The sequence below is a fragment of the Mauremys reevesii genome, linkage group 7 (genome assembly GCF_016161935.1).
Source record: "Mauremys reevesii isolate NIE-2019 linkage group 7, ASM1616193v1, whole genome shotgun sequence".
Taxonomy (NCBI): Eukaryota; Metazoa; Chordata; order Testudines; family Geoemydidae; genus Mauremys; species Mauremys reevesii.
In genome coordinates this window covers 80,577,495-80,604,739 of record NC_052629.1, presented here as the reverse complement: position 1 = coordinate 80,604,739, position 27,245 = coordinate 80,577,495, and the positions used below count along the sequence as shown (strand labels likewise).

At 51.3% G+C, this 27,245-nt stretch overlaps 1 protein-coding gene across 13 annotated transcripts in view; it reads left to right on the top strand.

The window, feature by feature from the left end:
* The window catches only part of DOCK3 (dedicator of cytokinesis 3), a 625,234-nt gene that overhangs the window by 413,230 nt on the left and 184,759 nt on the right, over positions 1–27,245 (top strand). For all 13 annotated transcript variants that reach the window (XM_039547580.1, XM_039547582.1, XM_039547590.1 and 10 more), the window contains 2 exons: positions 24,682–24,770; positions 26,628–26,753. In XM_039547580.1, the coding sequence (XP_039403514.1) occupies positions 24,682–24,770; positions 26,628–26,753 (215 nt within the window). The remainder of the gene's footprint in view (positions 1–24,681; positions 24,771–26,627; positions 26,754–27,245) is intronic.

Genomic DNA, 27,245 nt, shown 5'->3' with positions numbered 1-27,245 from the left:
ACAAGGGGTTCACACATGCAGTAGGAGACTACTTGAAATGGGCAGTTCAGGGTTGTCAGGGTGTTGGACAAATGATATGATATGGAAACAGACATACCATAAGTTACTCCTGGGAGAATTCTGCGCTAAAAATTAAAAATGCTGTGCACAGTATTGTAAAATTCTGCAAAATTGTTAGGGAGTTGAGGAGTCTCCCGCATGCAGACCCTGGCTGACCCCAAGCCTCTCCCATTCAGTCAGGCACATCTGCCCCTCTTCCCCATGAATTCCTGCAGCCCCCTACCCTCTGGCCCTATGTAGCCCTGCAGCACCCCTTCCATTCAGCCCTTGTCTCAACGCTGTCACCTCACTAGCTCCTGAGCCTGTGCCCCAGTCTGTCTCACCCACTAGCCCTTCTGAATCACAGTCTGTGACCCCCAGCACCCCCATGTGCCCCACTCTGTCTGTCCTAACCTGGCTCCATGGGTAGGATGCTGTGATGAACGCAGCTGGCTGCTGATTGTTCTGGTGCCACAGTGGCCTCTGGTGGGTGAAAGGCAGAACTGCAGCACTTCTGCCGTGGGGAAAAAATTCTGCACTGGACATGAATTCTGCACGTGAAGTGGCACAGAATGCCCCTAGTTGTAATAAATGCCTGACTTAGTCAGTAATGTAAAATGGACTAGGTATCATGATCTTTGAAAAGTGCTGAAGATGTAGTTGTTTTACTAGTTAGTTGTTTTGTTTTGTTTTTTATTGACATGGCAGTATGGATCTCTGTGCTTGGTTTCTGTGCCAGGGTCTCCTTCACGCCGCAAAAGGGGCAGGTGTTGGGGACAGGGGTAAACCGCGCCAAGTACACGCCCGTGCTCACAGCCCCGTGAAGGAGCCGCCAACTGACATCCCCGGCGGGCCTCGGGACCAGGGCAGAATACAAGCTGGGCCACCGGGGCTCCTCATCCTCGAGAGGTGGCAGGAGGTCCCGCCATTTTGTATCGGGGCGGGACGCAAGGGTGAGGTGGTGAAGAGTGTGGAGCATGAGCGTATACAGATGTTTTCTTGGCGTGGTCTGGAACAGAACCGGCTGCAGATCGGGCAGCCGGCTCGCAGCGAAAGGGCGAGGGGGCCGATTGGGTCCACGGGGCAGGGGCCCGATAAAAAGGTCCACGGGGCCTGGGGTGGAAGGTGGGCGGGGCGTGCCCTCTCGCAGGACCCGGTCGAGGTAGGCCCGAGCAGCGGGCAGTAAAGCGGCCTTCACCTCCTGAAGTATGCGCCGGGGAGTACGAGGTCTGGAGAGCCCCATGCGCTGAGCGAGGATCCAGCCAGTCTCCCCGGTTGTAGTCCAGGAGGTCTCTGACCCTGGTGACTCCCGCCAAGACCAGCCTCTGGCGCACCGCGAGGGACTCCGCCACCTGCACACGAAGCTGGGGGTTGTGTAGCAGGGGCTCCGCGAGGAGATCAACCCCCACGGTGGCCGCCATGGACCTGGTAGTTGAAAAGAGCTTCCAGGTCCGGAGGAGGTCTTGGTAGAAGACCGGCAGCCCAGAGAGGTCTCGCGGAAGACCTCTCGGATGGAGATAAAAGAGCTGCCGGTCATATCGGAGCCCTCGGAAGCGGCAGAGGAAGGCGTGTGCCAATACGCTCCACGCCAGACTACCTGCACCATACAGGAGCCTCTGCAGGGCCTGGAGGCGGAAGACATGGACCTGAGTGCGCAAGCACTTCAGGCCCTGCCCCCCCCCCCCTCCTCCAGGGGCAGGTGGAGCACCCCTGCAGGGACCCAGTGCGTTCCTGGCCAGAAGAACTCCAGAACCGCCGTCCGGAGGTTGGCCAGGAAATCCGGGGCCGGGACCAGGGTGTTGAGGCGGTACCAGAGCATGGACAGGACTAGTTGATTCAGCACCAGCGCTCTCCCTCGAAGAGAGAGGCACCGGAGTAGTCCTGTCCATTTCCGGAGCCGCGCCCTCACCCCGCCCTCTAAACCGTGCCAGTTCTCCGGCAGAGACGGATGCGTGGCAGAAAGGTAAATGCCGAGATAGAGCAGCGGACCCGCGCTCCACCGGATGGCCTGAAGCGCGGGTGGGAGGGAGCTCGCCTGCCACCTGTCCCCGACCACCAGGCCAGAGCTCTTGACCCAGTTGACCCGGGCGGAGGAGGCCGCCGAATAAATGGCCTGGCAAGCCTCCACCCGCGCCAAGTCACCCGGGTCCTGGACCATGAGGAGCACATCGTCGGCGTACGCCAACAGGACCAGCCGCAGCTCCAGCTCCTGGAGCACCAACCCCATCAGCCTCCGACGGAGGAGACAGAGGAAGGGCTCGATCGCCAGAGCGTACAGCTAACCCAAGAGGGGACACCCCTGCCGTACTCCTCGCCCGAAGCTGACCGGCTCGGTCAGGGTCCAGTTGAGCCTGACCAGACACTCCGCGGAAGCGTACAGCACCTGGAGAAAACCCACAAACTGGGGTCCGGAGCCAAACGCTTGCAGAGTGCCCAGGAGATACCCGTGGTCCACCCTGTCGAACGCCTTCTCCTGATCCAGGGACAAGAGGGCGAACGACAGACCATCCCTACACCCTAATTCCAGAGGGTCCCGGACCAGATACAAATTATCAAAGATCATGCGGCCCGGGACGGTGTAGGTCTGGTCTGGGTGGACCACGTCCGCCAGCACGGACCCTAGCCGCATCGAGATGGCCTTCGCAACGATCTTGTAGTCCGTACTGAGGAGCGAGATGGGACGCCAATTCCGTAAATCGCGGAGGTCCCCCCTCTTCGGTAATAAGGCGAGCACAGCTCGCCTGCACAAGAGAGGGAGGACCCCGTCCCGCAAAGACTCGGCCCAGACGGTGACTAGGTCTGGGCCGAGGACGTCCCAGAACATGCGGTAGAACTCCACGGTCAGCCCGTCCATGCCCAGAGATTTATTGGTGGGCATGCGACGGAGGGCTTCCGAGAACTCGGCCAGAGTGAGAGGCAGCTCTAGCCGGTCCCGGTCGCCCGCGCTGACCGTCGGGAGTCCGTCCCAGAGCACTTTGCAGGCGTCAAGATCGGTCGGATCAGGGGAGAAAAGAGCTGCGTAGAAGGCCCTGGCCCTCCCACATATCTCCACCGGATCCGTGAGGGGGTGCCGTCCTCTGCCAGGAGGCAGGTGACGTGCTTTTTGGCCCCCCTCCTTTTCTCCAGGGCGTAGAAGAAGCGGGAGCCGCGATCCATCTCCCGAAGGAGGCGGATGCGGGATCGAACAAAGGCACCCCGGGCTCGATGATCCTCAAGGGCCCGGAGCTCCTCCCGCTTCTCCCGGCACGCTCCGCAGAGGGATGGATCCTCGGGGCTGGCGGCCAGATGCCTCTCCAGCTCCAAGACCTCCCGTTCCAACTGCTCTATCGCCGCATCCCTCCGTCGGCTGGCGCCCCGGGTGTGCTCGCGGCAGAAGAGCCGGGCGCGCACCTTCCCCAGGTCCCACCATCGCCGCGCCGAGGGAAAGGTGCGCCTCTGCCCTCGCCAGGCCAGCCAGAACTCCCGGAAGGACGCCACAAAGCCCACGTCCTCCAGCAAACTGTTATTAAAGTGCCAATAGGCCGGCCCCGGCCTCTCCGCGCAGAGAGAGGCCATCACGGTGGCAAGGTGGTGATCCGAAAAGGGGGCCGGCCGAACGCTGGAGGAGTGGGCTCGTGAAAGGTGGAAATGTGACAGGTAAATGCGGTCCAGCCGGGAGTGGCGCGACCGATGGGCCTCCACCCGGACGAAGGTGAACGTCGAAACGTCGTCCGGGTGGTGGTCGCGCCAGACGTCCACCAGGGAGTGGCGTTCGACGATCTCCCGGAGGACGTCCTCTGCGGCCGGGCACTGCTCGGTCCCCGAGCGGTCCCGTTCCTCGAGGGTGGTGTTAAAGTCCCCGCCCAGGACCAGGCACTCACGAGGATCCAGGGAGCCGAGGAAGGCGGACGTCTGCTGATAAAAACGCAACCTCTCCGGGCCCAATGTCGGGGCGTAGACGTTGACGAGATTAACCACAAGCCCCTCCATGCGGACCCGGAGGTGCAGCAGGCGGCCCGGCACAGCCTTGGCGACCCCCAGCACCTCGGGCCGTAGGTCGGGGGAGAACAGGGTCACCACTCCTGCCAAGCGAACCGAGAGGTGGCTAAAGTAGACCCTGTCCCCCCACTCCAGCCGCCAGCTAGCTTCAGTGGCCGGATCCGTATGGGTCTCCTGCAGGAAAACCACAGAGTACCCCCCCGTCCCGAAGGAAGGAGAGCAGCTGGCTCCTGCGGAGACCCATCCTACAGCCCCGGGCGTTCAAAGTGGCAAAGATGATCGGCGCCATGAGGAGTGCTGGGGGGGATCCTCGCCGGCAGACATGCCCGCGGCCTCCGTCGGACCGCGCAGCAATCCGTGACCAAACCCGTAGGTGAGTAGAGAGTCACAGAAGAGGCGGACCCGCCGGTAGGCCGCGGCGGCCTGCTTCCCGGTCCTCTTACCCTCCCCCATGAGGGCCCTCACGGCCCGGAGGATCAGATGGAAATCCCCCCACCGCTGGAGCGCAAGTTGGACCTTGTTACGGGAGCCACGGACATCCTCAAGGAACTCCTGCAGCTCCTCCCTCAGCGCATGGGGGGACGGGGTAACGGATCGAGAACCGTCCCCCAGCGGGGCCCCCGTCACAGCCCCGTGGCCCACCGAGGTGGGCAGGCAGGGGGCAGACCCTCGACGTGGTGTCGGATGGGCCGATGCCACACGGCCCGCCCCGCTCCCCGGTTCAACAGGGGGCAGCGGAAGGAGAACAGCAGCCCCTGATGGGTCAAGGCAGGGAAAAACAACTAAGGCCGCGCCCTGGGGGGTATCCCCAGGGGCGGCAATGGCATCACGGGAGGCGGAGGGGACAAGGGTGGGGCCGGCATCAGGGATAGGGCAGGAGTCAGGAGTAGGGGTGGGATCAGGATGAGAATCGGGGAGAGGGGCAGAGGCAGGATCCTGAGCTGCAATAGTTGGGCCGCAGGAAGGCGGCCCCTCCTGCTCAGTCTCAGGGATCGTGGGAGCGGGAAGGGGACCCACAATGACGCCGGGCGCAGCCACGATGGCTGGAACGACAGCCATGGCATCCGGAGATGGAAAATCAACAATGGAGTCCCCGTCTGGGAAGGGGGTCGGTTGGCCCACACCCAAGAGGGACACCCCCTGGGAATCGGGTCCGGGCAGCGGGGCACCGGCCGTCGCCTCAATGGGCTCGGCGGCCGTCAGTGAGGTGCCATGTGCAGCCGGGCTGATGGAAGACCCCAGGGGACCCTCAGAGGCAGGAGCAGAAGCAGCAGTCAGGGGAAGGGAACCTAGGGACAGGGGGACCGAGGTGAGGTCACACAGATCGAGGCCCGCTGGCAAAAGGTCGTCCTCCCCCTGTGTAACCGGGGTCAGACCCAGGGCCTCGATCTCCTCATAGATGGAGGGGAGGTCGCCGTCCGCCACCCCGGGGCCCTCCCCGCCAACACCCGAAGCGACGCCCACCTCAGCGCTCGCGGGGGCTGCGGATGGCAAGCGGGCAAGAGGGGCTCCCTCGGGGGCTTCCTCGGGAAGGGACCCCGGAGGAGGGGCAGCGTTACCGTCCGGTGCTGCCACGTCGTCCCCAGCCGTCACCACAAAACGGGCGTCGTCAGGGGGCAAGGCGGAAGGCTCGACATCAGAGACCCCCTTCCTGCTCTTCCGGGGCCGGTCTCCGAATCCAAAAGATGTAACAGGGCCTGAGCCTTCCGCTTGCCCTGCTTCCCCTGCACTAAGAACCAGCCCTCCATGGCATCATCCGGGGGCTGGCTAACAGGGGTCAGGTCTGGGGGCAAGGGCGAAGGCTCAGAGACTCGGGGAAGCAATGGAGGGGCAACAGGAATGAGGGAGGAGTCTCCCTGGGGCGGGCCCTCTCCCACGCCCGGCGTTATCTCCGCCACACCCTCTTCCACAGCGGTGGACCGAGAAGGAGGAGGGGCAGCTTCAGGTGCCGGGCAGCCAGGGGCACTGGCGGTGACAGGGCCGGCGCTTTGCCGGGGCTCGGGGGTCCCGGACGCTCCTCCATGCCGGGCCAAGGGGTAGTCCCTCCGGACGTGCCCCATCGCCCGGCAGAGGTAGCACCGGGCCCCCCCCGTCGAGTAATGCACCCAGTAGCGGGCTCCCTGGTAGTGGACCACAAAGGACCCCTCGAGCACCTCTCCGTCACGCACCGCCGGCGGCAGTTGAAGCTGCACTTGCCGGCGGAACGAGAGGACGTGACGGAGGGCAGGGTCCTTGCAGCCCAACGGGAGAGGGCTGATGACGGAGATAGGGCGCCCCAGGGCTGAAAGGGCGGGAAGCAGGACGGCATTGGGCAGGAAGGGAGGGACAGAGGTCAGGATCAAGCGGACCCCCAGGTCTTCCAACGGTTCCAGGGGCACGAACACCCCCCCCACCGCCAGACCCGTCTCCACCGCCTCCTGGGCGGCGGCCTCTGATGCCAGGAAGAAGACCACCCTTCCGTACATTTTGGAGCCCGCCACGATGGCCGTGGGCCCCACCACCCTCGCCAACGCCCGCACATAGGTCTCCACGTGGGGCGAGGCAGGCACCAGGAGGCAACGGACACCGTGCTTTCTGGTCAAGGTGGGGAAGGGGCTCCGGCCGCTATAGATGGTAGCGGAAGCGGTGGTCGGAGGAGCAGCGGCAGGCGGGGGGGCCGCCACCACCTGGGCGTATGCCCTGGGGGCCAGGGGAGGGACACCCGCAGAGCTGGTGGAGGGAGCAGCGGGGAGGGATGTCACGGCCGGTAGCAGAGCCACGGCAGCGGGGGGTAGTCCCTGCCATGGAGGGCTTGGTCTTTTTAGCAGGGCCCTTACCCTTCTTTCCACCCCGACCTTTCCCACCGGCTGGGGGGGCTCCCCCCGAATCGGAAGGGGCGAAGGACGCGGCAGCAGCGGACGCCTCCCCGGTACTCGCCATTGCCGGTGCCCCAGCGGGGGCAGTGGCAGGTAGACCGGCAGCGGCCGTCGAGGTAGAGGCTTGGGGAACAGACATGGGGGTTTCCAGAGGAGGGGTGGTGGGAGCATCGCAAGGGGTCTCACCCGCCGCGTCCCTTGCCATAAGGAGAGCGGGGAGGGGGACAAACAGCGAGGGGAGGGGAGGGAAAGGAGGCGATCACCCCTCCCCGCAAGGCTGCAGGCAGGGGAGGAGGGTGCCAGAAAGGGAAGGCTAAAGGGGCGTGGGGAGCAATCGAGGACCCAGGGGTGGGAGGGTGTCAGGTCACCGACCCAGAGGGGAATTCCGGCTCCTCTAGTTGCACTAGGGGATCAGGGGGGCTAACAGCATAGGGGGGTGCAGTGAACAAGGGCAAACTCAAATGGGGGAAGGGCACAAGCGCATGGGAGGGGGCATGGGCACACGAGGAGAGGGGCTAATCAGGGCCGGGGAATCGTGGGGGGGGGGAAGTTGAGTTAGGAATGGGGCAGAAGGACCACGGGGTAGCTGCAGGGCTGGGGCAGAACAATCAGGGCCACAGAGGGAAATGGGTGGGGCAGACAAATGCGGCAAAGGAGAGGGGGCCAGGCCAAGGGGGTGGGGGTGGGGGGTGCGCCCACGGGCACTTGTGCAAAAAGTCAATGGCAGCTAGCTGCTGCTGCAGGCCCAGAGGATAGAAATGGGTGTGGCAAGCCAGGTGAGCAGTTCAGTCCCAGAGGCAGGAGATTGAGGTAGCTGGAAAACAGCCAGCAGGGGTGGTGGAGGGGGCAACGATGGTGGTGGGGGCGAAGGGGGACACAGATGGACCGGGGGCAGGCTCCACGCCACACCCCCGGTGTCCCAACAGACACAGTCCAAACCCCCACCACAAGAACACAGTCCAAAAAATACTCAGTCCTCAAGTGCCCCCTCCACAGTGGTCTTCAGACCCTCTATGAGGTCCTCCAGCTGCAGGCGGTCCTCTCCTTCTTCTCCTCGGGGCTCCAGCAGCTCCCCAGTAGCAAACACAGCAGCTCCAGGCGGTGGTCTGGTGGCCAGGCAGGAGGGACCCCTCTCAGAAGATGGCAGTGGTGGAGCCCTCAGCAACAAGGGCTGGAGCTGGGGGTCCCTCACTCCCCTTCTCCAGGGAGCAGGCCAGCAGCCCCCCCCCAAGGGGCTGTAGGTGGAGTAACAGCAGCAACTGGGTGTTGGGGGGGAAATCCACTAGCCAGCCAACAAGCAGGTAGCAGAGAAGGGGGTGGGTGGTGGTGTCTAGCCCAGCCAGGGGAGCAGCCGGAGCAGCAGCAACAGCAGCAGCAGTGAGGGCCCAGCAGGAACAGCAGCAGCAGCCCTCTCCCTCCTACCCTCTACAGCAGAGAAGTCAAAGGGAGGTCTTCTGGCCACTGGAGAAAGAGCTTTCTGTTCCCTGAGTGACCAGAGCAGGAGCTGCACTAGAGTAATCAGGAACCTGCTAGAACCAATTAAGGCAGACAGGCTGATTAGAACACCTGCAGCCAATCAAGGCAGGCTAATCAGGGCACCTGGGTTTAAAAAGGAGCTCACTCCAGTCAGGGAGGGGGAGCCAGAGGAGAGGAAATGTGTGTGAGGAGCTGGGAGCAAGAGGCAAGGAGCTGAGAGTGAGAGGGTGTGCTGCTGGAGGACTAAGGAGTACAAGCATTATCAGACACCAGGAGGAAGGTCCTGTGGTGAGGATAAAGAAGGTGTTTGGAGGAGGCCATGGGGAAGTAGCCCAGGGAGTTGTAGCTGTCATGCAGCTGTTACAGGAGGCACTATAAACAGCTGCAATCCACAGGGCCCTGGGCTGGAACCCAGAGTAGAGGGTGGGCCCAGGTTCTCCCCAAACCTCCCAACTCCTGATCAGACACAGGAGAAGTTGACCCAGACTGTGGGGAAGATCACTGAGGTGAGCAAATCTGCCAAATAAGCGCAGGACCCACCAAGGTAGAGGAGGAACTTTGTCACAACTGGTGTCAGGGGTGGGATTTGGTGCGCACAGCACAGCACAGCGGAAGAAGGAGGGTGATTTAAAAAAAAAAGGAGAGGGTTTATTTTTTTTTTCACCACAATGGATGACTTAGTGCGGGCATTGATATAAGCTACGGCGGTCCAGCAGGAGGCTACCCGTGTCCAGGCAGCCGCCCAACAGGAGGCAGTGCAGCTGCAGCAAGAGACTAATCGCCTGCTGATGGACCAGGCTTCTCAAGACCGAGCTATGTTGCGGGAACTGGTAAACCAGGTAAAGACCCTTACAGAGCTGACCCGTGGCCATGATTGGACGCAGATCATACGGGCCAGCCATTGGCTGTAGAAAATGACGCGGGAGGATGATGTAGAGGCATACCTTCTGGCCTTTGAGAGGACAGCCCTAAGGGAGGCCTGGCCTCGAGATCAGTGGTCTGGCATCCTTGCCCCATTCCTCTGTGAGGAGGCCCAGAAGGCCTACTATGATCTTCCTGAAGAGACTGCAGCAGACTACCCCCAGCTGAAAGCAGAAATCCTGGCCAGATCTGGGGTAACAACTGCAGTGCGGGCCCAGCGGTATCACGAGTGGAGGTACCAGGAAAACAAAACCCCGCGGTCCCAATTGTATTACCTCATCCATCTCGCACCAAAGTGGTTGCGAATGGAATCCCAGAGTCCGGAAGAGATACTAGAGGTTCTGGTCATCAACCGATACATGAGGGGGCTACCGCCAGACCTTCGTGCTTGGGTAAGCCAGAACGAACCCTCCACCTATGATGAGGTTGTTGCCAGGAGCGGCACCAGGGTTTTTGATGCCCTAGGTGGGGGTCCTTCCGCACTCCCGGTCGTTGGTGGCAATTCTGCGGCGGGGGGGGTCCTCCCGTGCTCCCGGTCTTCGGGGCACTTCAGCGGTGGGTCCCAGAGCGAGTGAAGGACCCACCGCAGAATTGCCACTGAAGACCCGGAGTGCAGAAGGACCCCCCGCCGCCAAATTGCCGCTGAGGGCAGCAAAATGCTGCCCCCCCAAATCCTGGCGCCCTAGGCGACTGCCTAGGTCACCTAAATGGAAGCGCCGGCCCTGGTTGTCGCACTGGTAGAGAGGCGAAGGACAGCAAGGGAACTGACCCGACCAGTTAAGGAAGTGGCACCCCAGGTTAAACTAGCAGCACCAAACCCTAGAGCTCGGGTGACTGGGCAACCAGGAGATCACAGGTGGAAAAAGAGAGGGGGATGAAGACCCACTAGAGGCCACAAAGAGTCGGAGCACTGAGAGAGAAGAGGATCATGATGTTAGACTTGATACAACATAAACATGGATCACTTGATGATAACCTGTCTATTCATTCCCTTTGGGGCATCTGCCATTGGCCACTGTCAGAGGACAGGATACTGGGCTAGATAAACCTTTGGTCTGACCCAGTATGGCTGTTCTTATGTGTGAAGCCTCATGATTGCTGTTGTGCAGATTTTCAATTAGATAACCCAAGTATCATTTTACTAGTAAATGTTTTGTATATGGATGCTTTATCTTGTGATGGAACAATATGCAGACTGCATGTTTATGGATATGATGGATAAATTATGATTTTCCAAAATGATAAAGGTAAACAAAATTTTAGATTTTGGAACCGGAAAGGAGACCTCTATCTATTCTTGCACCAGGGCCCTCTCGGGCCTTGCTACGCCACTGCTAGCAAGGTTTATCCTTCCCAGGCCTGAGCCTAGGATCAAAGAGGTACTAGATCATTAAAGGACTCCAGGCCTAGAAAAAAGAAAGGGGGAGATGAGCCTACATCTATACTACACGCCAGTGGTGGCAGCATGTATGGTATGTGATAGCTATGTGCCGAAGTGAAAAGCAGATGGTGAAAGGGTCTGGTGAGGGGAGACAGCAGGGAAAAGCTTCAGCAGCTTCCCGCTGCCAGAGCCTTTCACTGTGGTAAGGAAAGGCTCTGGGAGGTTGAGGCAGCTGTGAAAAGCTGAGCCCTGTGGCAGGGAAAGCTGGGGAGCTGCCCAAGGCTTTCCCTGCTGCCTCCCAATGTCAGAGCCTTTCCTGGCTGGGGGAGTCTTTTCCTGCAGACAGTAAAGGCTCCAGCAGTGGGGAGGCAGCGGAACACTACACTGCTAAAAATAGCAGTGCAAACGGGGGCATGACTTGGGGAAGCAGAGAGTATGTAAGGTATTCACGTATCAGAGGGGTAGCCGTGTTAGTCTGGTTCTGTAGAAGCAGCAAAGAATCCTGTGGCACCTTATAGACTAACAGAAGTTTTGCAGCATGAGCTTTCGTGGGTGAATACCCACTTCTTCAGATGCAAGCAGTGGAAATTTCCAGGGACAGGTGTGTATATATAAGCAAGCAAGAAGCAAGCTAGAGATAATGAGGTTAGATCAATCAGGGAGGATGGAGCCCTGTTCCAGCAGCTGAGGTGTGAAAGCCAAGGGAGGAGAAACTGGTTCTGTAATTGGCAAGCCATTCACAGTCTTTGTTTAGTCCTAAACTGATGGTGTTAAATTTGCAGATGAATTGGAGCTCAGCAGTTTCTCTTTGAAGTCTGGTCCTGAAGATTTTTTGTTGTAAGATGGCCACCTTAACATCTGCTATTGTGTGGCCAGGGAGGTTGAAGTGTTCTCCTACAGGTTTTTGTATATTGCCATTCCTAATGTCTGATTTGTGTCCATTTATCCTTTTCCTTAGAGACTGTCCAGTTTGGCCGATGTACATAGCAGAAGGGCATTGCTGGCATATGATGGCATATATTACATTGGTGGACGTGCAGGTGAATGAACCGGTGATGGTGTGGCTGATCTGGTTAGGTCCTGTGATGGTGTTGCTGGTGTAGATATGTGGGCAGAGTTGGCATCGAGGTTTGTTGCATGGGTTGGTTCCTGAGCTAGAGTTACTATGGTGTGGTGTGCAGTTGCTGGTGAGAATATGCTTCAGGTTGGCAGGTTGTCTGTGGGCGAGGACTGGCCTGCCACCCAAGGCCTGTGAGAGTGGGATCATTGTCCAGGATGGGTTGTAGATCCCTGATGATGCGTTGGAGGGTTTGAGCTGGGGACTGTATGTGATGGCCAGTGGAGTCCTGTTGGTTTCTTTCTTGGGTTTGTCTTGCAGAAGGAGGTTTCTGGGTACACATCTGGCTCTGTTGATCTGTTTCCTTATTTCCTCGTGTGGGTACTGTAGTCTTGAGAATGCTTGGTGGAGATTTTCTAGGTGTTGGTCTCTGTCTGCAGGGTTAGAGCAGATACGGTTGTACCTCAGTGCTTGGCTGTAGACAATGGATCTTGTGGTGTGCCCGGGATGGAAGCTGGAGGCATGAAGGTAGGCATAGCGGTCGGTAGGTTTTCGGTATAGGGTGGTGTTAATGTGACCACCACTTATTTGCACCGTGGTGTCTAGGAAGTGGACCTCCCGTGTAGATAGGTCCAGGCTGAGGTTGATGGAGGGTGGAAGCTGTTGAAATCATGGTGGAATTTTTCCAGAGTCTCCTTCCCATGGGTCCAGATGATGAAGATGTCATCAATGTAGCGTAGGTAGAGAAGGGGCGTGAGTGGACGGGAGCTGAGGAAGCGTTGTTCCAGGTCGGCCATAAAAATATTGGCATATTGTGGGGCCATGCGGGTGCCCATAGCAGTGCCACTGATCTGGAGATATATATTGTCATTAAATTTGAAATAGTTGTGTGTGAGGATAAAGGCACAGAGCTCAGCAACCAGTTGTGCTGTGGCATCATCAGGGATACTGTTCCTGATAGCTTGTATTCCATCAGTGTGTGGGATATTTGTGTAGAGAGCCTCTACATCCATGGTGGCTAGGATGGTGTTTTCTGGAAGGTCACCAATGCATTGTAGTTTCCTCAGGAAATCAGTGGTGTCACGGAGATAGCTGGGAGTGCTGGTAACATAGGGTCTGAGTAGAGAGTCCACATATCCAGACAGTCCTTCAGTGAGAGTTCCAATGCCAGAGATGATGGGGCGTCCAGGATTTCCGGGTTTGTGGATCTTGGGTAGTAGATAGAATAACCCTGGTCGGGGTTCTAAGGGTACGTTGATTTGTTCCAGTGCTAGTGTAGGGAGTGTCCTGAGTAGATGGTGCAGTTTCTTAGTGTATTCCTCAGTGGGATCTGAGGGAAGTGGCCTGCAGCCACCCCCTGCCCACAGCCACCCGCAGCCCACCCGTCTGCATCACCTGCCCACAGCCAGCCCGTGTCACTCCCTGCCTCCAGCTAGCCCTGCCCCACGCCCCTATCTGCAGCCAGCCCCACATCCACTGGTGCCCTGCAGTTCCCAGGGCAGTAACCCTGCACACCTGCTTCAATGAGGGGTGGGGCAGGGAGCAGCTGGGACCCACACATGTGCACACCCTAGAGTGACCAGACAGCAAGTGTGAAAAATCGGGACGGGGGTGAGGGGTAATAGGAGCCTATATAAGAAAAAGACCCAAAAATTGAGACTGTCCCTGATCACCACCCACACATGTGAAACGGAGCTCATTTCTAGTTCAGCCCCATCTTTTTAAAAAAGAACTTTAGGTAGGGTTAAAATACATCTGTATTTTCCTGGACATGTCAGGCTTTTCGGTTCTTAATCACCTCCTGGGAAAATATGGACGTATGGTAACCCTATTGGTACAAAAAATACATGCTGTCGCACATCCCTTAAATCAGAACTTTTTATAGGGAACCCATTGTTAAATCAGAACTTTTTATAGGGAACCCGTTGTTAAGATTTTGGCAGCTCATCACTGTATTTGGGTGAATAAATAATGCTTTGATTTTGAAGAAGCTGTTTCTGAGTCACTTTAATCAGCTGCTGTCACAGACTCCTGGAAGAAAAGGGGTTTCAGATGACAAACACAGCTGGGCTTGTCATGTTGGTAAACAGAGAAGCTGTCACCCGGAGATCCTGTCCTCGGTTGTTTGAACTGCATGGGTCCATCCTTGAGAGAGGTGAAGGATGTTAGGCCTGTCACCTCAGGGACAAAAAGGAATAGAAGGTATGGATCACCCCTCAACCATGACAGCCAGGACAGCTTTTGTTCAGGGTACTGGTGTAAACTGCATCTCCACTAGCAGTTTTGCCTGCAAACTCTTTCTAGTGTAGATTAAGGCCTAATTCTCCAGTTATCATAGACTATTCTCTATGGTCCCTTCCAACTCTACTTTTCTGTGGTTGAAGGGCATACAAGACTTGAGTTTCCAATATCAACAACATGTTGTTTGTTGTTTGGGATGTTTTGTTTTGATTAAAACATTTCAAGCCTTCCTTATATATCATATATCTCAAAGAAGTGAAAATTGGCAGAAAGCCAGTTCCTCTCCCCCACATGTCCCAATATAGACTTTAATTCTCATCTAGTAACTAATTTCTCCTTTGTATCATTTTTATGTTCTTGACAGGATAAGTTTGATCAGTCCCTAATGTTTCTATTAAAAAAATAATTAAGGAGTTATTTCACTTTAAAAAGTAAATAGGTACATATGCTTAGTAATATTTAAGTTTTTATAAATTGACTTTTTTCATAAGTGAAACAACTGTGCACAGCTCACATATTCGCCCTATAACTCTGAGCTATTATCATTTTTTCCAGTGGTTAGAGGATGAAGCAAGATGTATTGACACTCAGCACATCATAACTCATCCCTGACATGCTTTCATATATCTTCCAAAGATGTCATCTTACATGTCAGTTCCAAAATTAAATTTCATTCCACATTTTTGTGCCCTAAAAAAATTATCCATGAATGTAGATTGTCATAATTCCAGGACTACATTTCTGCTTGAAGACAAAATTTTGAATCAGAATTTAAAAATACATGTTTTCAACATATTATTAATGGTCTCCATTTAACTTGGATATTTTACAATTAATTTTCTTGTGTGACTGCTTCATATTAGTCCCTTTGGATTGTTTTCATGTAGCATTTGCTAGGTGACTTAATTTCTTAAAGTAAAGAGGTCAGCAGCAAAGTGGAAGGAACAGTGAAACACATACTGTACAAGGTTTCAGCAGCTCCTGCTCTGCAAGCTCCCAAGTCATCATAAAATGTCTTATTAGTAAGATCTGTGACAAACTGGTAAATCTACTCTTCTTATGAAGATTAATGTCAGCAGTCATTGAAATCACTAAACCCATAAGCTACTCTTCATCTAGGTGTAAATTTGTCTGCTTTGCTAAACTGTCTTTATAGAAGAGACCCATATTGTTCATTAAAGCTGTAGAGCTGCTATATGAATGTGGAGATTAGAAGTCTTATGGGCTCTTTCTACCCTGTGGCTATATTACACTTGGGGGGAAGGATAGCTCAGTGGTTTGAGCATTGAGCTGCTAAACTAAGGGTTGTGAGTTCAATCCTTGAGGGGCCCACTTAGAGATCTGGGGCAAAATCAGTGCTTGATCCTGCTAGCAAAGGCAGGGGGCTGGACTCAACTCCATGACCCTTTAGGGTCCCTTCCAGCTCTATGAGATAGGTGTATATCTCCATATATTTATAGCAAGTGGCTCTTGCAATCTTGTAGACCTAGAAAGCTACAAGGAAGCCTGACAAAGCAGCAAGTCTGGTATAAGTATTTTTACACCTGTGTAATACTTCAAGGTATTGACTGATCTGGCAAGTGAAGAAGTTACAAGTGTCAAGCCTTTAAGGGACTGTAAAATCTGTCAGAGCCTCTCATTGCTCAGTTACCGATGGGACTTCAACAAATGGATTGTATTCACTTTAGACAATGTTCTGTTCTCCCTAGATTCTCAGGAAAGAGGGGAGAACATGTGCTTTTTCCAAGCTGTATATCTCCTTGCTTTCCCAGTCTTCTATTGCATATTTTATGCTGGCTATTGTGGTTGCTTGTCTTACTCATTAATTGTGTTCCAATGGTTAGAGCAAAGGACTGAGGGTCACCAACTCACTAAATGACCTTGGGTAGTCACTTACTGTTCAGTTCTTCAGCAACTGTAAGAATAAGGAAAATAGAGTTGCAGTAATCTCCATTAATTAAATGTACCCATCTGATATATAAGAATCTAAGAAAAAAATACTGTCTGCAACAGGCCTGCACAACATGAGGCCCGTGGGCTCACTGTGCGACCCATGGGCAAGTGGTGTGGCGGGGCTGTCGGGTGCAACTGTCCAGGATTTTTCCTCCCTTCCCTCCCTTCCCCTCACGCAGAGTGCGGAGCGGCTGATTGGGCACCTGGGCCTGATTTAGCTGCTCCCATTGGTCTCTAGCCGGCAGAGTCCCTCTCCCGCTCCCCCCTTCCCCTGTCTCAGCGTCGCGTCACATTGCAGCACTGTGGGGGAGGGGCTGTGTGCGTGGCAGCTTGTTTGGTTGGATCCACGTGGAGCCAGCAGCTGGAGTGGCATGGTGGTAAGGGGAGTCCTGGGGGACCGTCAAGGAGCAGGGGGAGGGTTGGATGGGTCGGGAGTTCTGGGCGGGGGGCACTGCCAGGGGGTGGGGGGATGGTTGGATGGGTCGGGAGTTCGGTGGGGGCTGTCAGGGTGTGTGTGTGTGGAGAGGGATCAGAGCAGTCAGGGGACAGGGAGCAGGGGTGGAGGGTTGGATGGGTCGGGAGTTCTGGGTGGGGCTGTCAGGGGCGGGAAGTGATTGGATGGGGCGTGGGAGTCCCGGGGGTCTGTCTGGTGGTGGGGGTGTGGATAAGGGTTGGGGCAGCCAGGGGATGGGTAGGGGGTAGGGTTCTAGGGAGGCAGTTAGGGTGGGGGAGTCTCAGGAGGGGACAGTCAGGGGACAAGGAGCGGTGGGGGGGTTGGGAGTTCTTAGGGGGTGGGAAGTGGGAGAGAGTGGATGGGGCAGGGCTCAGGTGGGGCTCTCCCCCCCATCCTCTTCTTTTGATTGTTGAAATATGGTAACCCTAAAAAGTGGTGCCCTGGCTCGGCAGGGAGGAGCCGCCTTCTGGAAGCACCGGAGAACCAATGTGTCAGCTTGCAGGGGCGGCAAGCCCCAGCCATGGAGGAGCCAGCGCGGCACAGGGGGGCAGCAGCCCTGCAAAAGTGGTGGCACCACTAGCAACGAGCAGCTGTGCCCCCTGCCCCTCCTGCCCAGGCTGCAGCCTGGCGCGCCCCCACCCCCACCAGGGCTCCTGCAGGCTGCAGCAGATGCATGCGGTCGGTGGCCCCCGTGCACCCCCTGGCTCCCCCCTCGCCGCACTCGGGCTTTGCGGCTCCCGGGCATGTGAGCCGCCGGGGCACGGGGCCCTGAGCCTGCTCCAGGAGGGGCAGCGGTGGTGGTGGCTCAGACTCCCGGGAGCCGCAGAGCCCAAGCATGGTGGGGGGGATGCAGGGGGGGCCGGTGGGAATCAATTTGGAGTGGGCAAATCTACTGTGGGAACTGTTGTGATTCAAGTAGCCAATGCAATCACTGACGTTCTGCTATCAAGGGTAGTGACTTTGGGAAATGTGCAGGTCATAGTGGACGGCTTTGCTACAATGGGTTTCCCTAACCGTGGGGTGATAGATGGAACGCATATCCCTATCTTGGCACTGGACCACCTTGCCAACCAGTACATAAACCGCAAGGGGTACTTCTCAATGGTGCTGCAAGCTCTGGTGGATCATAAGGGACGTTTCACCGACATCAACGTGGGATGACCGGGAAAGGTGCATTACGCTTGCATCTTTAGGAACTCCGGGCTGTTTGAGCAGCTGCAAGAAGGCACTTACTTCTCAGACCAGAAAATTACTGTTGGGAATGTTGAAATGCCAATAGTTATCCGTGGAGACTCAGCCTACCCCTTGCTCCCATGGCTCCTGAAGCCATACACAGGCAGCCTGGACAGTAGTAAGGAGCAGTTCAACTGAGCAAGTGCAGAATGGTGGTAGAATGTGCCTTTGGACATTTAAAAGCCCGCTGGCGCTGTTTGCTGACTAGGTTAGACCTCAGCACAACCAGTATTCTCATTGTTATTACTGCTTGCTGTGTGCTCCATAATATCTGTGAAAGTAAGGGGAGATGTTTATGGTGGGGTGGGAGGTTGAGGCAAATCGCCTGGCTGCCAATTTTGAACAGCCACACACCAGGGCGATTAGAAGAGCACAGGTAGGCATGCTGCACATCAGAGAGGCTTTGAAAATTAGTTTAATGACTGGCTGGGCTATGGTGTGACAGTTGTGTGTGTTTTTTCTTGATGCAAACCCGCCCCCTTTGTTGATTTTAATTCCCTGTAAACCAACCACCCTCCTCCCTTTGATCACAGCTGGCAAAGGAAATAAAGTCACTATACTTTTGAAATCATGCATTCTTTCTTTATTAATTAAAAAAAATGTAGATAACTGATAAGGTAGCCTGGGTGGGGTGGGGGAGGAGGGAAGGACAAGGCCACATTGCTTATTGTAGCCACACTACAAATCAAAACTGTTTGAATGACAGCCTTTTGTTGCTTGGGCCATCCTCTGGAGTGGAGTGGCTGGTTGCCCGGAGTCTTCCCCTGCATTCTTGGGCATTGGGCGTCTGGGTGAGGAGGATATGGAACTTGGGGAGGAGGGCAGGCAGTTGTACAGTGGGTGCAGTGGCAGTCTGTGCTCTTGTTGGCTTTCCTGCAGCTCCACAAGACACCTGAGCATGTCCGTTTGCTCCCCCATTAGCCTTAGCATTGCATCCTGCCTCTTCTCATCATGCTCACTTAGTGCTTTCCTAGACTCTGCCACTGAATTCCTCCATGCATTCAGCTGTGCCCTATCAGTGCAGGAAGACTGCATGAGCTCGGAAAACATGTCATCGCAAGTGCGTTTTTTTCGCCTTCTAATCTGCGATAATCTCAGGAACGGAGATGATAGGGGGAGCATAGAAACATTTGCACCTGCGGGGGGATAAAAAAGGGAGAGTAAAATTTAAGATGATACATTTCTGAGAACAAAAGGGAGACTCTTTCACAGTGAATCAGACAATTCACAGCAGACAGCACATGTGCTTTAGGTACAAGGTCACATTTTGCCTTTTATATTGAGCGCCTGCCACTATGGTGCAGGTGTCCACGGACAGCAGTGGGGTAGTGGTAGGGTCCCCCCCTAGAATGCCATGCAGCTGATTATAGAAGTGGCATGTATGGGGCTCTGACCCAGAGCGACCATTTGCATCCTTTGTCTTTTGGTAGGCTTGCGTGAGCTCCTTGACTTTCACGTGGCACTGCTGTGTGTCCCTATTGTAGCCTCTGTCCATCATGCCCTGTGCGATTTTGGCATATATATTAGCATTTCTTCTTTTTGATTGGAGTTCTGCCTGCACAGATTCTTCTCCCCATACAGCAATCAGATCCAGTGTCTCCTGTTAGCTCCATGCTGGAGCTTGTTTGCGATTCTGGGGGGACATGTAGTGCTGCTGAGCTCGCCAGGCTAACCAAACAGGAAATGGTGTCAAGTATCAGAGAGGTAGCCGTGTTAGTCTGGTTCTGTAAAAGCAGCAAAGAATCCTGTGGCACCTTATAGACTAACAGACGTTTTGCAGCATGAGCTTTCGTGGGTGAATACCCACTTCGTCGGATGCAAGAGTGGAAATTTCCAGGGGCAGGTAAATAGAAGCAAGCAAGAAGCAAGCTAGAGATAACAAGGTTAGTTCAATCAGGGAGGATGAGGCCCTGTTCTAGCAGTTGAGGTGTGAAAACCAAGGGAGGAGAAACTGGTTCTGTAGTTGGCAAGCCATTCACAGTATTTGTTTAATCCTAAACTGATGGTGTCAAATTTGCAAATGAACTGAAGCTCAGCAGTTTCTCTCAGAAGTCTGGTCCTAAAGTTTTTTTGCTGGAGGATGGCCACCTTAAGATCTGCTATTGTGTGGCCAGGGAGGTTGAAGTGTTCTCCTACAGGTTTTTGTATATTGCCATTCCTAATATCTGATTTGTGTCCATTTATCCTTTTCCTTAGAGACTGTCCAGTTTGGCCGATGTACATAGCAGAAGGGCATTGCTGGCATATGATGGCATATATTACATTGGTGGATGTGCAGGTGAATGAACCGATGATGGTGTGGCTGATCTGGTTAGGTCCTGTGATGGTGTCGCTGGTGTAGATATGTGGGCAGAGTTGGCATCGAGGTTTGTTGCATGGATTGGTTCCTGAGCTAGAGTTACTATGGTGCGGTGTGCAGTTACTGGTGAGAATATGCTTCAGGTTGGCAGGTCTGAGCAGAGAGTCCACATATCCAGACAGTCCTTCAGTGAGAGTTCCAATGCCCGAGATGATGGGGCGTCCAGGATTTCCGGGTTTGTGGATCTTGGGTAGTAGATAGAATAACCCTGGTCGGGGCTCTAAGGGTATGTTGATTTGTTCTGGTGTTAGTGTAGGGAGTGTCCTGAGTAGATGGTGCAGTTTCTTAGGGTATTCCTCAGTGGGATCTGAGGGAAGTAGCCTGTAAAATTTGGTATTGGAGAGTTGTCTGGCGGCCTCCTTTTGGTAGTCAGACCTGTTCATGATGACAACAGCACCTCCTTTATCAGCCTCTTTGATTATAATGTCACGATGGTTTCTGAGGCTGTGGATGGCATTGCATTCTGCATGACTTAGGTTGTGAGGCAAGCGATGTTGTTTTTCCACTATTTCTGCCTGTGCACGTCGGCGGAAGCCTGAACCTATACATTGATTGCTTCCAGGTCTATGAGATAGGTGTATATCTCCATATATTTATAGCAAGTGGCTCTTGCAATCGTGTAGACCTAGAAAGCTACAAGGAAGCTAATTGGAACTCTCACTGAAGGACTGTCTGGATATGTGGACTCTCTGCTCAGACCCTACGCCACCAGCACTCCCAGCTATCTCCGTGACACTACTGATTTCCTGAGGAAACTGCAATGCATTGGTGACCTTCCAGAAAACACCATCCTAGCCACCATGGATGTAGAGGCTCTCTACACAAACATCTCACACACTGATGGAATACAAGCTGTCAGGAACAGTATCCCTGATGATGCCACAGCACAACTGGTTGCTGAGCTCTGTGCCTTTATCCTCACACACAACTATTTCAAATTTGATGACAATATATATCTCCAGATCAGTGACACCGCTATGGGCACCCGCATGGCCCCACAATATGCCAATATTTTTATGGCCAACCTGGAACAACGCTTCCTCAGCTCCCGTCCACTCACACCCCTTCTCTACCTACGCTACATTGATGACATCTTCATCATCTGGACCCAGGGGAAGGAGACTCTGGAAAAATTCCACCACGATTTCAACAGCTTCCACCCCTCCATCAACCTCAGCCTGGACCAATCTACACGGGAGGTCCACTTCCTAGACACCACGGTGCTAATAAGTGATGGTCACATTAACACCACCCTATACCGAAAACCTACCAACCGCTATGCTGACCGTCATGCCTCCAGCTTCCATCCCGGACACACCACAAGATCCATTGTCTACAGCCAAGCACTGAGGTACAACCGTATCTGCTCTAACCCCGCAGACAGAGACCAACACCTAGAAAATCTCCACCAAGCATTCTCAAAACTACAGTACCCGCAAGAGGAAATAAGGAAACAGATCAACAGAGCCAGATGTGTACCCAGAAGCCTCCTACTGCAAGACAAACCCAAGAAAGAAACCAACAGGACTCCACTGGCCATCACATACAGTCCCCAGCTAAAGCCCCTCCAACGCATCATCAGGGATCTACAACCCATCCTGGACAATGATCCCACACTTTCACAGGCCTTGGGTGGCAGGCCAGTCCTCGCCCACAGACAACCTGACAACCTGAAGCATATTCTCACCAGTAACTGCACACCGCACCATAGTAACTCTAGCTCAGGAACCAATCCATGCAACAAACCTCGATGCCAACTCTGCCCACATATCTACACCAGCGACACCATCACAGGACCTAACCAGATCAGCCACACCATCACCGGTTCATTCACCTGCACATCCACCAATGTAATATATGCCAGCAATGCCCTTCTGCTATGTACATCGGCCAAACTGGACAGTCTCTAAGGAAAAGGATAAATGGACACAAATCAGATATTAGGAATGGCAATATACAAAAACCTGTAGGAGAACACTTCAACCTCCCTGGCCACACAATAGCAGATCTTAAGGTGGCCATCCTCCAGCAAAAAAACTTTAGGACCAGACTTCTGAGAGAAACTGCTGAGCTTCAGTTCATTTGCAAATTTGACACCATCAGTTTAGGATTAAACAAAGACTGTGAATGGCTTGCCAACTACAGAACCAGTTTCTCCTCCCTTGGTTTTCACACCTCAACTGCTAGAACAGGGCCTCATCCTCCCTGATTGAACTAACCTCGTTATCTCTAGCTTGCTTCTTGCTTGCTTCTATTTACCTGCCCCTGGAAATTTCCACTCTTGCATCCGACGAAGTGGGCATTCACCCACGAAAGCTTATGCTGCAAAACGTCTGTTAGTCTATAAGGTGCCACAGGATTCTTTGCTGCTCAAACAGGAAATGAAATTCAAAAGTTTCTGGGGCAAAGTTCCCGGGGCTTTTCCTGTGTATGTGACTAGTGCATCTGTCAAGGTTCCTTCCCCACTCTGAACTCTGGGGTACAGATGTGGGGACCTGCATGAAAGATCCCCTACGCTTATTTTTAATCAGCTTAGGTTAAAAACTTTCCCAAGGCACAAATTCCACCTTGTTTTTTAACAGTATGCTGCCACCACCAAGTGATTTAGACACAGAATCAGGGAAAGGACCACTTGGAGTCCTATTTCTCCAAAATATTCCCCCAAGCCCTGCACTTTCCTTTCCTGGGGGAGGATTAAGAATAATATCCTCACCAATTGGTACAGGTGAACACAGACCCAAACCTTTGGATCTTAAGAACAATGAAAAATCAATCGGGTTCTTAATAGAAGAATTTTAATTAAGGAAAAGGTAAAAGAATCACCTCTGTAAAATCAGGATGGTAAGTACTTTACAGAATAACAAAAGACTCAAACATAGAGGATTTCCCCTCTAAGCAAAACTTTAAAGTTTCAAAACAGGGATAAACCTCCCTCTTAGCACAGGGAAAATTCAAAAGCTAAAACAAAAGGCAATCTAACGCATTTCTTTGCTATTACTTACTATTTCTGCAAGACTAGATGCTTAGTTCAGATATGGCTTAGGGAGATGTATTTTCCCTGCCCTGTTTCCTAGGAAAACCAGACAAAAAACCTTCCCCCACAGATTTGAAATTATCTTCTCCCCTTATTGGTCCTTTTGGTCAGGTGCCACCCAGGTTATCTGAGCTTCCTAACCCTTTACAGGTAAAAGAAGAATTAACCCTTTACAGGGTAAAGAGGGATTTTATGCTACCCTTAGCTGTATGTTTATGACAGCATTGGAGTTGAAAGTGCTGTCCAGAGAGGTCACATTGGAGCACTCTGGGATAGCTTCCGGAGGCCAATAACGTCGATTTGCATCCGCACTACCCCAAATCCGACCCCTCGCTGGGGATTTTAAGTCGATTTTAAGAGCCCTTTAGGTCAATGGAATATGTTTGCTTGTGTAGATGCATTCATTATAAAATCGACCTAATGCAGCTAAATTTGACCTAACCCTGTAGTGTAGACGAGGGCTTCGTTGCCTTTCTAATTACTCATTATTAACATTCATTTTTAAGTTATTATTTGAGAGAACAAAGTTGAAGAAGAGGTCAGAAGTGGATGAGACATAGAAAACCTAACTGTCAAAAGTGGAAAATCAACAATCTGTAAAAATGAGAACGGGAGACATAATCTTTTACACATCCTGTGGATGTATGCATTATTATATAGTCATTCTGCAATAAAATCTGAAGCAGCTAGTACCATGGCCAAGATATATTGGTTAGAAAATATTTCAGAACGTACCCTGCTCATAGGCATTATTTCTGCTAACACTAACTCAGAAATGTGTCTGGATGGTTTGTACTATTAAAGATCAGTACAGTTGGCTATCTTAGATGAATATTGTTAAATGACATTTATTCATAGAACAAATTACTAATGCATCATCTGTACTGACATCAATAGTTGACTTTTTTTTATCAATCAAAAAAATAGACTTAACTTATGTACTAGTGATAGATGAGTAAACATATTGTAATTGTTATCCTGTAAACTTTTTGAAAATATATTGTTATATTAACTTTATAAATACAATACTGTAATAGTATTTGCAGGATCTAATTCAAATTACATATGCACAGGGGCTGAAGGTGAATAAATAATTGGAAGAAACCGTTTCCCCAATCCCAGCAAAAGAAACTCTCTCTTTCTCTGTAGATTTTTGTTTGTTATCCCATGGTTTTTTGGATTTGTCTTATATTGCTAGATAGTCTGTTCAACATAGTTTAGCATAAGACTTTTTGCAAATAACTGAAATACTCAAGAGTCTTTTTGTCATTTCACCTTTCAATTACCCAGTTTTAAGTTCTGGGATGTAACTTGATTTGTTGCCAAATGTGAAAGAGTAATAAATAGCAGCAATTAATTTTAGGATTAAATTGATCTTTATTTTTTTAAAAATTCAATTAAAACATGTGCGAACTTTCCCCCACTGTATCATAATGTGCAATATGAAACTCTTCCCAAAATTACAGAAGCCACCACAGGCTCAAAAGTGTCCAAGATAAAGAGATTAATACTGGAAGATGAGACAAGACTGGTTTCCCTTCTGGCCCAATGTCCCATTGTTGTCTTTTAAAAAAGAAGCTTGTGTTGGATTTCTCCCACAAAACAGAATCATACAACATGTGCAGTAAAACCTTTCTCTCTTTTTATCATTTGGATAAAAAAAGATCAGGTAATTTTAACTAGTGTCCCTTTTATTTTAGGTGCAACAATGAAAATGAATGGTATCAGATCCATGAAAACATTATCCGCAAGTCCAGTACCAAGTACACAGCACCCAGCTCAAACTATGGTAATTTTTTTTATTTTATTTATTTTTGGCTAGAGAACCCTTAAAGTGTAGCTTGATAAAACTGAGAATTCTTAGTGGGCAGAGAAGTTCCACAAGATATGCTATGCTGTGACACCTAGCCCATTGCCAATTATCATACATTCTTTCTAGTTGTTTATTTGTGCTGGTGTTCGTACTTTGTCAGGTAAAGATTTATACTGCGTTACAACTCTGAAAACTGACTCTCTGAAAATGGCATTTTGGGGTTCCATGTTTGTGTTTTTAATAATTTCCATATAAAATTTCTTCAGTTTACAGGTTAAAAAAAATCTCTAACTTCCACTCCTACAAATTTGCCCTGAATACAGAAAGTCAATGCGGACTCTGTCTTGCTCGTGCACTATTGGCATTAATAAAGATTCTGCACATTAAAGTCTCTCCTTTATTATATCTGTACAATGTCATTGTCTGTAGATCAAAGTGGAGGCATCTAGTGGCTATCTCTGATTTTTAATTCGTGGCCACTCTTACTTTTGTTAGGCATTTTACCCTTACTTATGAAAACCAGTAACCAAGGAAAGTGTACAATATCAGCAGCTAACTGCAATGGCAAAAATATTTTAAATATCCATTTAGAGCAATGTTTCTTGTTAAGTGTTCCTAGATAGAAATCAAGGGAAGTTCCACAGGAGCCGAAGGATTTGTACAGGACTCAAAAATGTAATTAGAATCTCTCTTGATTATTCTGGATCATACCACCTAAGTATTCCCATGAAGATTCCCGCAGTGACACATACCTGAGACATTCTCATTTTAGGACACCATGAATCTATTTGTGAAGGGATAAATATTGCATTTCTTTAAGATACTTATCTGATTTTTCCAGAGAGAGACCAGTGCATTTATACCTGAAGATTAATTATCATGAACACTAGCTCTAATAGTTGCAGTGCAGAGTGCTTCATATATAGCCTGGGGGAGTTATTGTCTTGGCATAGTCCTTACTGTATTCTGAGTCCAGATTTCTTAAATTAAATAAATCTATTAAAGATAAATTTGTGATTTGCTGAGTAAATTAATCTTTCTCCTTATCCTGTCAGCCACCTCAGTTTATAAGTGCCATAGATAGCTAATTTGGAAATGCAATTGCTATTCCATTCCAAATGCTACTGTGTGTTACCCTTAATGTACAGTCATTTAAAGGTACAGGCAGTTTTGCTTTTGTTGCAAAATAAATTTATAATTCAGCAGTACCCCATTGAGGTTTAAATCCTAATCTCTTCTGGATTTCAGTTGTTTACATATCAAATATGCTGTCACTGAATTTGCAGTAATTCATATTAGCATAAAGGGCACTAGGTACAACTGAAGGCAAATGAAGCAGTTAGCAAGCAGGGTTATGTTATAGGTAGAGTTTGTAATGCCACCTATAGGTAAGGTCGCCCAACACTTCTTGTTATAAGACTCTGTTTACAGTTGCTCATAACTTTGCAAAACTTTAACCACTTGTACTGATGTGGTAATTAAGATAAAGGCTTAAGTTATTATTCCCAAGTGGTTCTAGCCTAGTGTGTACCAGGAAAAAACATAGTACCTCATAAGTGTTTTACAGTCAACCTGCAATGTTTAATTTTTTACTTCCAAATTCACAGTCCTGTATAACATTACACTACGCACCTAACTAGTTCTTTAGAACAGTTTGGTTTCTCCAGCATTACTTCAGATTTAGATACATGATATTATTCAAATAAAAAAATGCTGTGTGTATTATCATGTTGTACATACTGTAATAAAAGCCATTATTTCCCACATATACCTTGATGAGAAGTGAGTTATAACTCTCGGATCTGGAAAAATAAATAACTTCGTTTCTTGCAGGACTCATAATTTCTCTACAGCTTCTTCGTGGGGACATGGAGCAGATTCGAAGGGAGAACCCCATGATCTTTAACAGGGGGGTGTCTGTTACCAGAAAACTCGGTTTCCCCGATGTCATAATGCCAGGTAGGTAGATTGCCTCTAACTATAAAATGCAGATGCTATTGTTCACAGTCTTTCTTAACCATTGTTAACTAGGATGGTTTTTCACTCAAGGATGGACAATAATGTAAGAGATGCCTTGGACGTTTCCATATTACAAATTCTAGATTGCAGTAAAGCATACCTGTTGCTAATTTGAAGTATTTTTCACTGAAGCAGTACAGAACCATAATAGAATGCATTAAATTGACATACATAACATGTATTCAACACTGTTTTGTTCTTCTTTTTTTTTTATTCGAAATCCCTGTATAGTCTAAGTGTAGGGCTGTCTGTTTCAAAACCAGAGAGAGTTATCACACCCCTTCTTCCCCATAATAAAACGCCTGGGAAAACAGAGTTTCGACATTGTGGAGCTGATTCTCAGGTTTAATATAGCTCTTCTTCATTGTTTGACAGCACAAAGGGCGTGTAAAACTGCCTAATTCCCCCTCGCCCCAATTCCCTAATTCTACA